The sequence below is a fragment of the Geotrypetes seraphini genome, chromosome 7 (assembly GCF_902459505.1).
Source record: "Geotrypetes seraphini chromosome 7, aGeoSer1.1, whole genome shotgun sequence".
Classification (NCBI taxonomy): Eukaryota; Metazoa; Chordata; class Amphibia; order Gymnophiona; family Dermophiidae; genus Geotrypetes; species Geotrypetes seraphini.
In genome coordinates this window covers 24,143,536-24,156,498 of record NC_047090.1, presented here as the reverse complement: position 1 = coordinate 24,156,498, position 12,963 = coordinate 24,143,536, and the positions used below count along the sequence as shown (strand labels likewise).

Sequence of the window (12,963 nt, the reverse complement as noted above, 5' to 3'; positions counted from 1 at the left end):
AGGAAGTGAGAGTAGTAGGCTTTCTTTGCTTCTAGGATGGCGGCTTTGTAGGTGGTAGATGTTTTTTCCAGTGAGCTTTGGATTCTGAATTTGGGTGTTTGATCCAGTTTCTTTCTGCTTTCCTCAGTGAACTATTTATGGATCAGAGGTCGCTGGTGTACCAGGGAGCAGGTGTTTTGTTGATGGTTATTCGTGTTGTTTTTGTCTGAGCGAGGCTATTAGAGAGGGACTGGATGTTGGAGTGCCAGGTGGAGGCTGCTAGGTCGATGGAGTGGGGATGTTGGATGAAGGTTTTGTTTAGATTGCGAATGTCTGCGGCCATGACTGTAGGGTTGACTGAGTTAGGGATACGATGTTGGGTGGATGGGATAGGGCCTTTTAGCGGGGCTGGGGTAGTTTTGAGCGGGAGTTGGAACTCAATGAGGTGGTGGTCTGACCATGGGACAGGTGTAGTGGTGCAGGTTGTTTGTTGGGGCTCTGCAGTCAGGTACCTATGGGTGAAGATTAAGTCTAAGGTGTTGCCTGCTGAGTGTGTGGGGATGGTTACAGCTTGGTGGAATCCCAGGTCGGTGAGGGAGGAGAGGAAGTTGTCACTCATTCCTGAGGTGTTGGGGTAATCTGGGAAGTTGAAGTCTCCTAGGATGGTTACATGTTTGTGGGAGATGGATAGCTCAGTGATGAATTCAAGGAGGGACTCTAGGGCTTCTGCTGTGGAGTGGGGGGTGGGGTTCTGTAGAGTAAGATGAGGGTGATTTTGTGTTTGTGGCCCATGATGGGAACGTTCATACAGCTTATCAGTTTTGGTGTGGTGGAGGTCTTAATGATGGTGGCCACTCTGCCGCTTTTCCCAGTGGTGCGTGAGCAGGCTAGGGCCTGGTAGCCTGGAGGACACAATTTGCCTAGTGCTATCCCATCGTTGTCTTGGAGCCAGGTTTCAGTGACCATGAGGGCATCCCATGTGTTGTCACAGATGAACTCATGGAGGAAGAAGGTCTTGTTGTTAACTGATCTTGCATTGATGAGTGCAAATTTGAGTATATTGCTAGTGGGGGCTGATGGGAAGGATAGGATGGGGATGAGGTTGGCAGGGTTTCTGGTACGGTTGTTTTTGCATTGAGAGGCTAGGTCACCACGTTTGCCTTGGCCTGTGATGAAGGGGATTGGTGAAATATAGTGTTGTGAGGAGGGTTGGGGGTGTTGTGGGAAGGGGGGGTGGCCTGGAATGTTGGAGGCATGTTATGTGTAGCCATGATGTGTGATGTGCAGTGAAGGGGGACAACTCGATCTCCCTGCACCTTCACTGTGCTGCGGCCTGGTCTACTGAGCCCTTAAGAGGGCTGGAAGGCAGGCCAGGTGAAGAAACGGCTGTTGGGGGCGGGGCTAACCGCCTAACACAATCTGCCCTCCAGTGCAGTGAAAGGGGACGACTCGATCTCCCTTCCCCTTCACTGTGCTGCGGCTGGAGATGGCCCGCTTCTCACGACGTTCATCCCTTTTTAACATTAGCCAACTCCTATCATTAACAAATAGATCTGTAGATAATGGAAGTGGTTGTCATCAGAAATGTAAGAAATGTGTGTATTGCCAGTTGGAGGTTGATTGCATTAACATACCAAATAGTGATAAAGTATTTTTCTTACAGTGTGACTAATTGTAACACTAGTTAAGAAGTATATGGGATTACATATCCCTGTAAGAAGTGGTATTTAGGGCAGACTAAACGCAAAATTAAGTACCGAATTGCCCATCATATGAGTAACTTGTGATTGGAAAAAATTGACCTACCTTTGGTATCCCATTGAGGTTTGTAGTGTTGATGAGAGTTGATACAAGCAGTGTGTGTGTGTGTGTGGGGGGGGATGGGGGCGGAATGTTTCTGATATATTGGTGAGGAAGGAACAACGAATGATTTATACATGGGGGACGGTTGAACCTATAGGATTAAATAAGGAAATTGATTGGCACCTGCTATGTGTTCAACAGAATTTGTTACGGGTAATAAATAGGAGACAGGAAGTGAGGTAGTTAACGGAACTCTCCTTTCAGTTTGAAGTTGGATTTGTGATCCTGGCTTGGACGCTCCAATCATATGAGCTGCTTTATATGAGTAGTTATAATGAAACTACAAGGTAACATTGATTTTGAGTACATTAAATTATATGTTTATGAAGAACATATGATAAGAAGTGAAGTTTAGCTTTGTTGTTATTTATTGTAGTATGTTTGTTTGAAATGAAGCTGTACCCAGTAAACTCCTGAAGTTGCCTGGTGGAAAAACATGGAATCATGTCGAGCTTGATGAGGATGATGTATGTGAGTGAACTGGACATTACTGATTACTAAAAGATCAATGGGATATATGCAAACGAAGCAATTGATGAACATTTATGAGTGAGAACTTTGAATCCAAGCATTTTGTATGCTCGTTGCAGTTATTTATGCAATTTGATTGCTGCTATGCTCAGGTGATGGGTGAACATTTCATAAGAAATTTTTAGGGGGGGATTATTTTATTAATTGTATGAACTGGAGGGGGGGGAGGCTCTATGTGTATGCATTAGATTTATAAGTAGGTTATATGTAAGAACATAAGAATTGCCGTTGCTGTGTAATGAATTAAATGAATTAGAGCTTGTAGTTTAAAAGGTAGGGAGGGTGGGCTCAAGCCGGTGATGTAAGCATGAGCAAGAAAACAGTGTGGCTTATCTCTATAAGAAAACCCGAAATGGGTGTAGCTCCGTAATCTGAGGCTAGTTCCCTTATTTACAAAATCCTTTCAGTATCATTTTGGCAACTGGTGGTTTATACATTTTTTAATTTAATTATTAGGTAACCACCTGGGTTTTTCCCATTTATTGTTGTACCAAATTTATACCAACATACAACCTTACAACCTACAATAAATCAAAATAATATTTTTTTTTTTTAACTCTAAACATATTCTAAAAAATCTTAATCATACCTGACACTTCATAATATTCTTTTTCCTGGCAGCAAACAGGAATGAGACATCCAAACCAGGACCTCTCTCCAGCTCAACCAAAGGCCTAACTCTATAAGAGTATTTAGCTCTCTTAGACGCACACTTAATTACTCTTTGAGGATAACCCCTCCAGTTAAAACAATCAGACATCCATCAAGACTGAGATAGAAATTCTGCCAACTCGCTATACACATATTTAACCCTCAGAAACTGGCCCACCGGAACACTGTCCTTCAAAGATCTAGGATGTAATTAAGCATGCGTTTAAGAGAACTATATTCTCTGATAGGAGGTTAATGTTGAAAAAAGAGAGAGATGGTGGCGAGGAAGGATGTCCGACATGTATGCTCCCCTATTCTACTCAGTCCTATCAATTGAGATAGGTGATAATGCAACTCTGGCATATCCTGAGGCTTCATGAGGGTCTTCAGGATATGTCGAGGTTTGCTTACACTCAGAGACGCAATCTCTGGGAGTTGTCTAAAAATAACTATGACAGGAGAGTGAATGGAGGAGGGCATCATAAGTGTAGGGGGTGTGTGTACTGTCGGTATGCATTAGAAGTTGATAGAGTTGATATTCCTAATCGTGGCAAAGTATTTTATTTGCGTGATTGTACAGATTGTAATACGGGTCAGGTTGTGTATGGAATAGTATTCCCGTGTGGATTATGGTACTTAGGCCAGACTAAGAGAAAAATTAAACAGCGAATTGCTCAGCATGTGAGCAATCTGCGGTTGGAGAAAATGAATCTCCCACTGGTAGCCCACTGGGTTGAGTTAAAACATACGGTGGATGATTTGAGGTTGACAGGTGTTTAGACCCCCTATCAAATAAAGCCTGAGAATGAGATTTTTACCATACCTGAATTGTGTCTCCCTTTATTGGCAAACGTATCTCAGTGGGGCCTGGGCAGACTAGGCAGGAGCCTAGGTCTGTTTTACCTGAAAAGCCTTCCTCTTTCCTGGGGAAGCCACGCCGACAGGTCAAGGATTCGGCACAGCTAAACCGCCTGACGGTCACAGAAGGGGATAGCTGTGTGACAAGTGGCATTTGCTTCAATTAGGGGCAGGTGTATGTGTATTATAAAGAGGGAGCAGGAAATGAGTTATTAGAAGGAAATTGAGTTTGACCTTTTGTTGAGCTGGAGAGGTCTTGGTTTGGATGTCTCGTTCTTGTTTGCTGCCAGAAAAAAAGATTATTATGAAGTGTCAGGTATGATTAAGGTTTTTTAGAATATTATGTTTAGAGTTTTATTTTTTTTATTTATTGTAGGTTGTAAGGTTGTATGTTGGTATAAATTTGGTATCATGTATTGTAGTGATCATGAAGTGGAGCCTGCTTCAGTTTTAAGCTCCTGATGACGACTTAGGGTGAAACACAGAACTGTGTTGAGCTTATTTGTCTCCAATGATCAGGTTGGACTGATGTGATAAGAACAGAGGATATATCATGAACAACTGATTGAAGAAGCAAAGCAATAGAAAATTGACTCAGTGAAGAAGACTACGCATTTAAAACAGCACTTTATTGATAGAATGAACATTTCAAAAGTTTTAGGTGATTGGATGGGCTTCATGTTTGGGGAGGTTGATTGTATGTATATATTATATAAAATGATAATATTGAAAAAAAAAATTTTAATGTGATGGTTCAATATAAAATTATAATAAATGATTAATATTTATGAAATTGAATAGTTTGTAGCTATAGCTCTCTTTTTTTGTTGAGTATATATATTCATTAGGGATACCTTGAAAACCCAACTGGCTGGGGGTTCCCCAGGACAGGGTTGGGAATCATTGGTCTAATGGGGCTGGAAAGGCAAACCTCAAGTAAGACTGAGTGGTTCCATCCACCGTTGGAGAGAGTGTTGAAGACTCTGGGTGATATATATTGGATCAGACAGGGATCCTGTGGCCTGGGACCATTGGTGTGTTAAGAGTCCTCTGTGGGATCCTGAAGTGAAGATGGGCAAATAGGATCACATGCACTGTCAATGCCAATTGACTGAGAAGGCATACCATCTGACAGGTGTAAGTTCATTTTAGGGTGGAGACACAAGTGAACGAGATTGTCGACATGCTGCTTCGGTAGAAAAGCTCGATCCTGAATGGTGTCCAGGAGAACTCCTATGTAAGGTTTGTTAAGGATGTACATGTGATTTTTGTTAGTTGATGGCAAACTCGAGAAGCTCAAGGAGACAAACTGTTGAATTTATGGTAATCTGAGCTCTTTGCGATGACAAGGCCTTGATCAACCAGTCGTCTAAATAAGGAAATATATGAAATCACCATGTGCAAAGGGTTGCCATGACTACCACTAGGCACTTTGTGAAGACACAAGGAGCAAAGGCCAGTCTGAACGGCAAGACCTTGGACTGGAAATTCTGAGATCCTATGCAGAAGCAGAGGTACTTCCTGTGTGCAGGTAAGATGAAAACATGAGTGAATGTGTTTTTTACATCTAGAGAACAAAGCCAATCTTTGTTTTCTAGTAATGGTAGGAGGGTTACCAGAGAGACCATGCAAACCTTCTCCTTCAACAAGTATTTGTTCAGGCCTCAGAGAACAAAGCCAATCTTTGTTTTCTAGTAATGGTAGGAGGGTTACCAGAGAGACCATGCAAACCTTCTCCTTCAACAAGTATTTGTTCAGGCCTCAGATGTCTAGAATGGGTCGAAAGCCTCCAGTCTCTTTCAGTATCAGGAAATACTTTTGAGCATTTTACTGTTGAAGGGCTGAGAGTTCTTAGTGAAGGAAAGTCTTCTGGAGGGAGTTGAAAAAAAAGACTATTTTGGAGATTGTTTGATCCAATGTAGGGCATAGCCCTGAGTGATGACTTGGAAGCACCTACTGGTTGAGATGAGTGTCCAACATTAATGAAAAAAAGAACAGCCAGCCTTATATGGGAAGACTGGGATGTACATTCAGGGGAATGTTAGCAATGCAATCTAGAAGAGTCAAAAGGACAACTGTTGCTTCGACTGAGAATGAGTCTGTGACTTGTGTCTTTTGTTGCTTTGCACTGGAATGCTGATTAGTAGACTGAGAGGATTATGAAGACAGCTGATTAAAACAACATAATCACCAGACACCATGGCAACTTAGTCTAAACCATAAACCTCTATATTATCTTCTATTGTAACATTTTGTGTTACAATAGTATGAATATCTGGATGGAGAACATCTTCTATAAGATAATATAGAGGTTTATGGTTTAGACTATGTTGCCATGGTGTCTGTGTTTTTAATTCTATTACAAAAAACAGGGAGGAATGGAGGAAAGTGTAATCCAAAAATATCACTCGTCAGCCTGGCCTGTTTGTGTTCAGCAGTTTTTACCATTAATCATTCTCAGCTATTTTTTTGCTCCCACCTGGTAACTTTAAACTTGTTCGAAAGTATTTTGCCTATGATGCTTGGTTGGATGAGTGTGGGTACACCTCTCCATTTGTCTGAGGCTTTTCTTTCGCTTAAGTAATAAGCTAGCTTTCTTGGCTTGTGTGGTGCTTTTGTCTTGGAGTGATATTTTTGGATTTTAATTCTATTAGCCACCTCTTCAATCTTAGGCAAGGAACATCAGAAAGACACTCCTATAACTAAGGTTTCAAAGATTAGAGATTCTAAACCAGGATAAACTAAGCACAGTTTTTGCTACTGCAGATGTTTGAAAATAATCATTAAATGCATCAAATATGCCTTATCTAGAAAGTGCCTTATATTGAATAAGTTCTTAGGCAATTCCTCAAAAATTAGAAGTTGTTTAATTAAGGATTTTAAATAAATGGGATGTATGGAATTGGTAATGTAAGATTCTATTTGTCAATGTACATGATTAAAAAATGCGTTTAGCAAAAGAGTCTAGTCTCTGGCTTCCCTTCCTTGAGGAGACAAGATCTTGAACTGTGAGAACATTTTGAAACAGATTCCACAGCTAGAAAATGATGTTGAAGTTGTTTTGGTTTTGTTTTAAACCTGGACACTGTTGTATTTTATACATTATGTCAATTTTTTTAAGAGATACCTAAACTGACAGAGGAGTCTCCTAGTTCTTAAAAAATATATTTTATGAATCTATGTAAAGGCACTTTGATATAATCATTTGGAGATGATTTATAGTCAAAGAGTTCAGAGTTCAAAGCATGGTTCTTCCTTTGTATCCATTTTAATGGGCACAACTTGACCTATTTGCTTCACAAAGCCAGTAAAGTTTTTATAGTACTTTCTGGCAGAAACTTTCGTCTTTGAGATGAAGTAAAAGGATCAGAATGGATGCCATAGGCTTCTTCTGCTGACAAGTCTGGCAGATCCTCATCTGAGTGGTTGGAGATATCCAAGTCAGACTCCTAGGAGAACCTGATAGTGTGTGTTAAGAGGAGTATCGAAGCAGGGGTCTATGCTCTAAACCAGGCGATAACTCCTATGCTAATTACAATGCCTGCATGGAGTGGCTCTGTGCTGAACCCAATGCTCAACATCAAGCAAGAGTGTGTGACCTCATCCTCGATTGACACCTCAACCTTAGGCTAGGCTAGGCTGGGCTGAGGCAGGCATGCATGCATGGACGCCTTTAGAGCGTGTGAAGATTGCATATGCAGTAGTCTTGAAAGCTCTTGTTTGAGCATAGCTCAGATCTCCTCCTGGAGAGTCGGTGTCTTCACTGAAGAGACATCGGTGTGGAAGCAGTCTGCATTGCTGGTTGTCTGGGCGTGAGAGACCTCAATGTCAAGGCACACCTGGGAGAAGACATGATCTGCAGTGATGGAGCACAACTCATGATAAGTAGACACTATGCATCGAGGAGTTGGATGTTGGGAAAATGCCATGCCAATTCCTAGAAGGGGAGGAATGTTTATGCTTCTTAACTTTCCTATGTGAAGTGTCCTCCGATGCATGAGACATGGACAAAGACCGCATCGAGTCTTGTCTCTGAAGAGAGATGGATTTTTGATGCACTATGCACCAGTGCATGCAGTGTAGATACTGATGCCATTACAGGTTTAGTATTGGGCGATGAATCCCCTGCCATATTTGATGTCGATGCCAACTGAAAAGTTTAGCACACTGGATTTGTCTGGCTTTCAGTGATCTCTTGCATATGCAGATAAGAGTTCAAAATGAATGTTCAGGACCTAGGACACTGAACACAACAGTTATGAGGGTCAAAAAAGGTCCAGTTACATCAAGTATATTTCTTGAAGCTGCTCAGCACCCTCTTTGACATGGAGGTGAAAACCACCAATGTGAAATCAAAAGGCTCGATGGCCCAGGGAGCTTGAGTAAAAAAGTATACTGAAAAATGTTGATGCTCCCTGGACCAAAAAAAGTCTCAAAGTGGCCCAAAATCCAAAAATTGAAAAATCAACCAAATTTAATCAAACTCGAAGACAATACTGGAAAACAATAAAAATTAAGAATTATGAAGAAAACAATGAAATAATATCAGGAAGGCACAAAAAATACTTCAAAGTTTGACACACTGAGGGGAAACCAAAAACACAACTTTGTGGAAAACTTAGAATTGTCAGTGCCACATGCTGATGCTGAGTGGGAAGGCACCTGAACGGGCAGAATGTGAGCACTGCCTGAAGATTTAAAGTGACAATGCACTTGACAGTGTCCGTATCGGATTCCATGGATGACATCACCAACATGTGAGAATATTATGCCTGTTTGTCCTCAGAGAAATACAATCATTAGGCTTCACTTAAAGAAACATTAGGCTTCACATAAAGAAACAAAAAAACTGCTCCAACCATTTCATTTTGAAACATATTTACCCTGCACACATTGCATATTCACAGGTGGGAACATCTGATACAACATCTGCTGCTGTTGAGTTGAGAACTGCACAAGTCAAAGCACTCCACTCTAAAAGCATCCGTGGATTGTGCAAGAGCTTGCTAATTCAGTTCAGACAAGAATTAAGAGGGAAGAGAGGTTGATATAAAAATATCAGTAGCTGCACATGAAGGATTCATAGGGTAAGTCTTGAACACTTCAGCACATTATGTTATGCTAAACAGCAGCTGCTGACAGTTGAAAAACTGATCACACAAGGCATAGCTAAGAATAGCAGGTTACTAAATAGTTTAAGAAATGACTGAATGGGAGGGTGTGGGCTAGAAGTGGGAAGAGCTGATGAGACCCAGAAACAAAAAGGAAAGGAGACTCCTGAGGGGAAATACAAAGGAAAATACCTGAAGACAGAAGAAAACAAAGCAAAGCTGAAAAAAAAGGGAATGGCTAAATCAAAAGTTCAATACCTTTGATATCAATAAATCTGTTGAAAAATCGAAGAGGCTTCAGGGAGAAAAAATGTGTCAGATCCTTCATGCCAGCTTTGAAGGGATTCCTCTCATCCAGTTTTAAATGAGTGTGTACAGAAAGTCGCAAATCCTTCTCAATTTCTTTACACAACTTGTCCAGTAAGTGCTGTTTGAGGAATAAAATCACGCCACATTTCACTTTGCATTTATGTAGCAAACAAGCTTCAGCCCTCAAAACATCTAATTTGTGCTGGTTTTAAAACATGTCTGATAGACAAGTGATTTTTTTTCACACATTTAGAATGAAATATTTTCAAGATTAGCTGCTCTAAAAGATTTTTCTGCAGTGGGATGTTTATCGATTAAATGCCTTTTCAAGAAACAAAAGTCATATAATAGAACCCATCCAATCTTTTTTTAACAAAAAATTTAAAAAGGCAATATTTGTATTTTTAAAAAAGTTACCAAAAGGCTTTAACTGGATGTCAGTCACAACTGCAGCTGACCCTGTTTTCCTGCACTTCCTATCTACTTCCTGATTTCCAGCTGCACTGTCAGATTTTGGATGGCTGATTTTTCAGGCTTGATTGAGTAGCTTTCCTGTTATATATATATTTTTTTGGTTTGAAACATTTTTTATTATTAAGAAGCAAACAGACAGACAATGCCAATACAACCAAACAGTATCCAAGGACATAGCAAATACGGCACAGCTTTCTCTCTCTTTTGTTTAGTCTGTGAACAACTTGGTTCTGTACTGTCAAATTCAGTGGTGTAGCAAGTTCTACATCAATCATTCAGGAAGCAGCTGCCTAATGCTGGAAGCGAGGGCTGCACATAACTGATCAAATCACTTGAGCCCAACATTAATGGCTTAACCAACCTTGCCTTTCCACCATAGCATCTATGCATTTATGGAACAATGCAATGGCAGATAAGAACACAGTCCATGTGGTCTGCCCATTTTCCCTAACTGTTCTGGCTTTACCTGAACAATTAAGGATCTCCTGCCCTTCTCTATTTTTCCTTATTCTGATGCCAACTTTGTCTCCATCACCTCTCCTATGAATGCTGCGCCAAGTATCTTTCACCCTTTCTGTGAAGAATTATTCTGTGTTTCTCACTATACCTCCTTGGGGACTTAAACTGCAACCTCTTGCTCCTTCGGTCTGCAGAACAATTAGATCTGCATATTCCATCTGTAAGAGAGCTGAGGCCTACATCATCCAAGGATAGTACTTTCCATTATATTGGGCCTAGAGAATGGAATAACCTCCTTGGGTATATTCATCAACAACAAAATATACAAAATTTTAAATAGCACCTCCTTTGCCTGATGAAATACAGGGTATGAGATTCAATGAACAAGGAAGAATAGAGATTGCTGACAAGAAGGTGCTGGTCACCATGGTATTTTGTCTGTTTTGTATTTTTAGATGTAATTTTGAATTTTTGTATTTAGTTTGTAACCTGCCCTGGATAAGGGCGGGATATAAATAAATAAACCAAACCTATTCAAATACAGTGGTACCTTGGATTACGAGCATAATCCGTTCCAGGAGCATGCTCGTAATCCAAAATGCTCGTTTATCAAAGCGAGTTTCCCCATAGGAAATAATGGAAACTCGCTTTGATGCGTTCCCCTCCCCCCCCCCGAGAACCGGCATTGCTCCCCTCGAAGGCCCCCCCCCCCGCGATCCGGCACCCCCCTCGCCTGAACCGTCACCCCCCCCCCGCCACGATTGGGCACCCCCCCCGACACGATCCGACATCCCCCCGACACAATTGGGCACCCCCCCGCCGCTTCTTACCCTCATCTGGGCACTCTTGAAAATCTGCTTCCTCCTCTGCTGGGCCTTGAGCATCTGAGCATGCTTAAGGCCTGCGAGTTCACGTTCAGAACGTGAATTCGCAGGCCTTGAGTATGCTCAGATGCTCAAGGCCCATCAGAGGAGAAGGCCGATTTTCAAGAGTGCCCAGATGAGGGTAAGAAGAGGCGGGGGGTGCCCAATTGTGTCGGGGGGGGGGGGGGTCGGATCGTGGCGGGGGGGGCCCAATCGTGTCAGGGGGGTCGGATTGTGGCAGGGGGGGTGCCCAATCGTGGCGGGGGGGGGTCGGATCGTGGCGGAGGGGGGGTGCCAGATCGCAGGGGGGGGTGCTCGTAAATCGAGCCATGCTCGGTTTCCGAGGCACCGATTTTGCAAATGTTTTGCTCGTCTTGCAAAACACTCACAAACCGATGCACTCGTAAACCGAGGTACCACTGTATTAGCCTTTCATTGAAAAATGCTCAGTTTACTACATTTACAGTATGTCTATCATCTAGCCTCTTCTAGAATTTAAAATTACAAGTTCATAGCTATTGGAGGGCAATAACAATGTTGTAGCTATTTTGAGATTTATTAAATAGTGCTCAACTTCAAAATAATGCTGCTTATTAGATTATTTTAACAAAGGCATGTGAACATGGAGTAATGCTTTATAAAACATCTGGCTCTGAAATCACTCTTCAGCAGATAAAAAAGTAAAAATACAGTGACTTGCTTATAGGAGGTGAAACAAAACAAAACAAAAAGTAACCCCCTAGAGGTTATTATTTTACCATTCTCTCAGCAACCGCTTTGAATTTCAACGCAAAATTTTACTTACTTAGCATACAAGGGTCAATTGAAAAGTTCCTGGCCTAATCAAGAAAACATTTGCTCCAACTTTTTCCAGACCTTTTATGCCTTCAGTAAAATATGAAATGTCTAAACTGGAAAAATAGCTATTTACAGCATCTATGACCACAGAATCTGAAGAAATTTTCTTCCCAGCCAGCCATATTTTCAGGTTCAGAAACAGAAAGAGGTTACAGGGCCAAATCCAGAAAATACAATGGATGGGAAATTAAGTCAAACTGCTATTCATGCAATTTCACCAGGTTTGCAATTGTTGATGTGTGAGCCGGTGTGTTGTCCTGGTGGAAGAGAGATTTCTTCTTGGCCAAATGAGGAAATTTTGGCTTGGTATCGGAGCTTAGATGACAAAATAAGCAAGCACAGTATTCGCCATTAATAGTTTTTCCCTTTTCCAGATAGTCAATAAAAATCATCCAGTAGCAATCCCAAAAGGACAGTCACTATCACCTTCCCAGCCAACAGAGCCGTTTTCACTTTCTTCAGAGTCCGTTCATCTGTTGTCCATTGTTTGGACTGTTTTGTCTCAGGAGTGCGAGGTGAATCCAAGTCTCATCCAGTCAAAAAACATTGCAAAATGTTGTTCTTATTGCACTTAAAACGCTCAAGACAGGCTTTTTTAAAATGTTCAATCAAACTCGTTTTAGTCGACAATTAGCAATGTGGCACCCATCATGCACTCAACTTCCGCATGTAGGATAGTGTGCACACGTTCTGATGAAATGCCAGCAGCCTTTAATTGCTATCTCATTTAGAGTCAATCGGTGATGTTCCATCATGATTCAGTTAACTTTAACCATTTCATTGGTGGTTACTGTTTTTGGACATCCAAAGTATTCTTCATCAACAATGCTTGTCCAGCCACGTTTAAACTCTGCAGCCCATGCTTTCACTGCTGAAAATGAAAACTCATCATCATAAATTGTGTCTAACTCAGATTTCATTTCGGTAGGCGATTTTCCCTTCAAATAAATAAAGGAATTTTATCACAGTGCAATACTCAATTATGTCCATTTTTTTATAAAGTGGAG

At 41.3% G+C, this 12,963-nt stretch overlaps 1 protein-coding gene across 1 annotated transcript in view; it reads right to left on the bottom strand.

Moving 5' to 3' along the window:
- The window catches only part of WASHC4 (WASH complex subunit 4), a 220,004-nt gene that overhangs the window by 94,344 nt on the left and 112,697 nt on the right, over window positions 1-12,963 (bottom strand). The window contains 1 exon segment of the mRNA XM_033950810.1: window positions 9,252-9,420. Coding sequence (XP_033806701.1) covers window positions 9,252-9,420 — 169 coding nt within the window.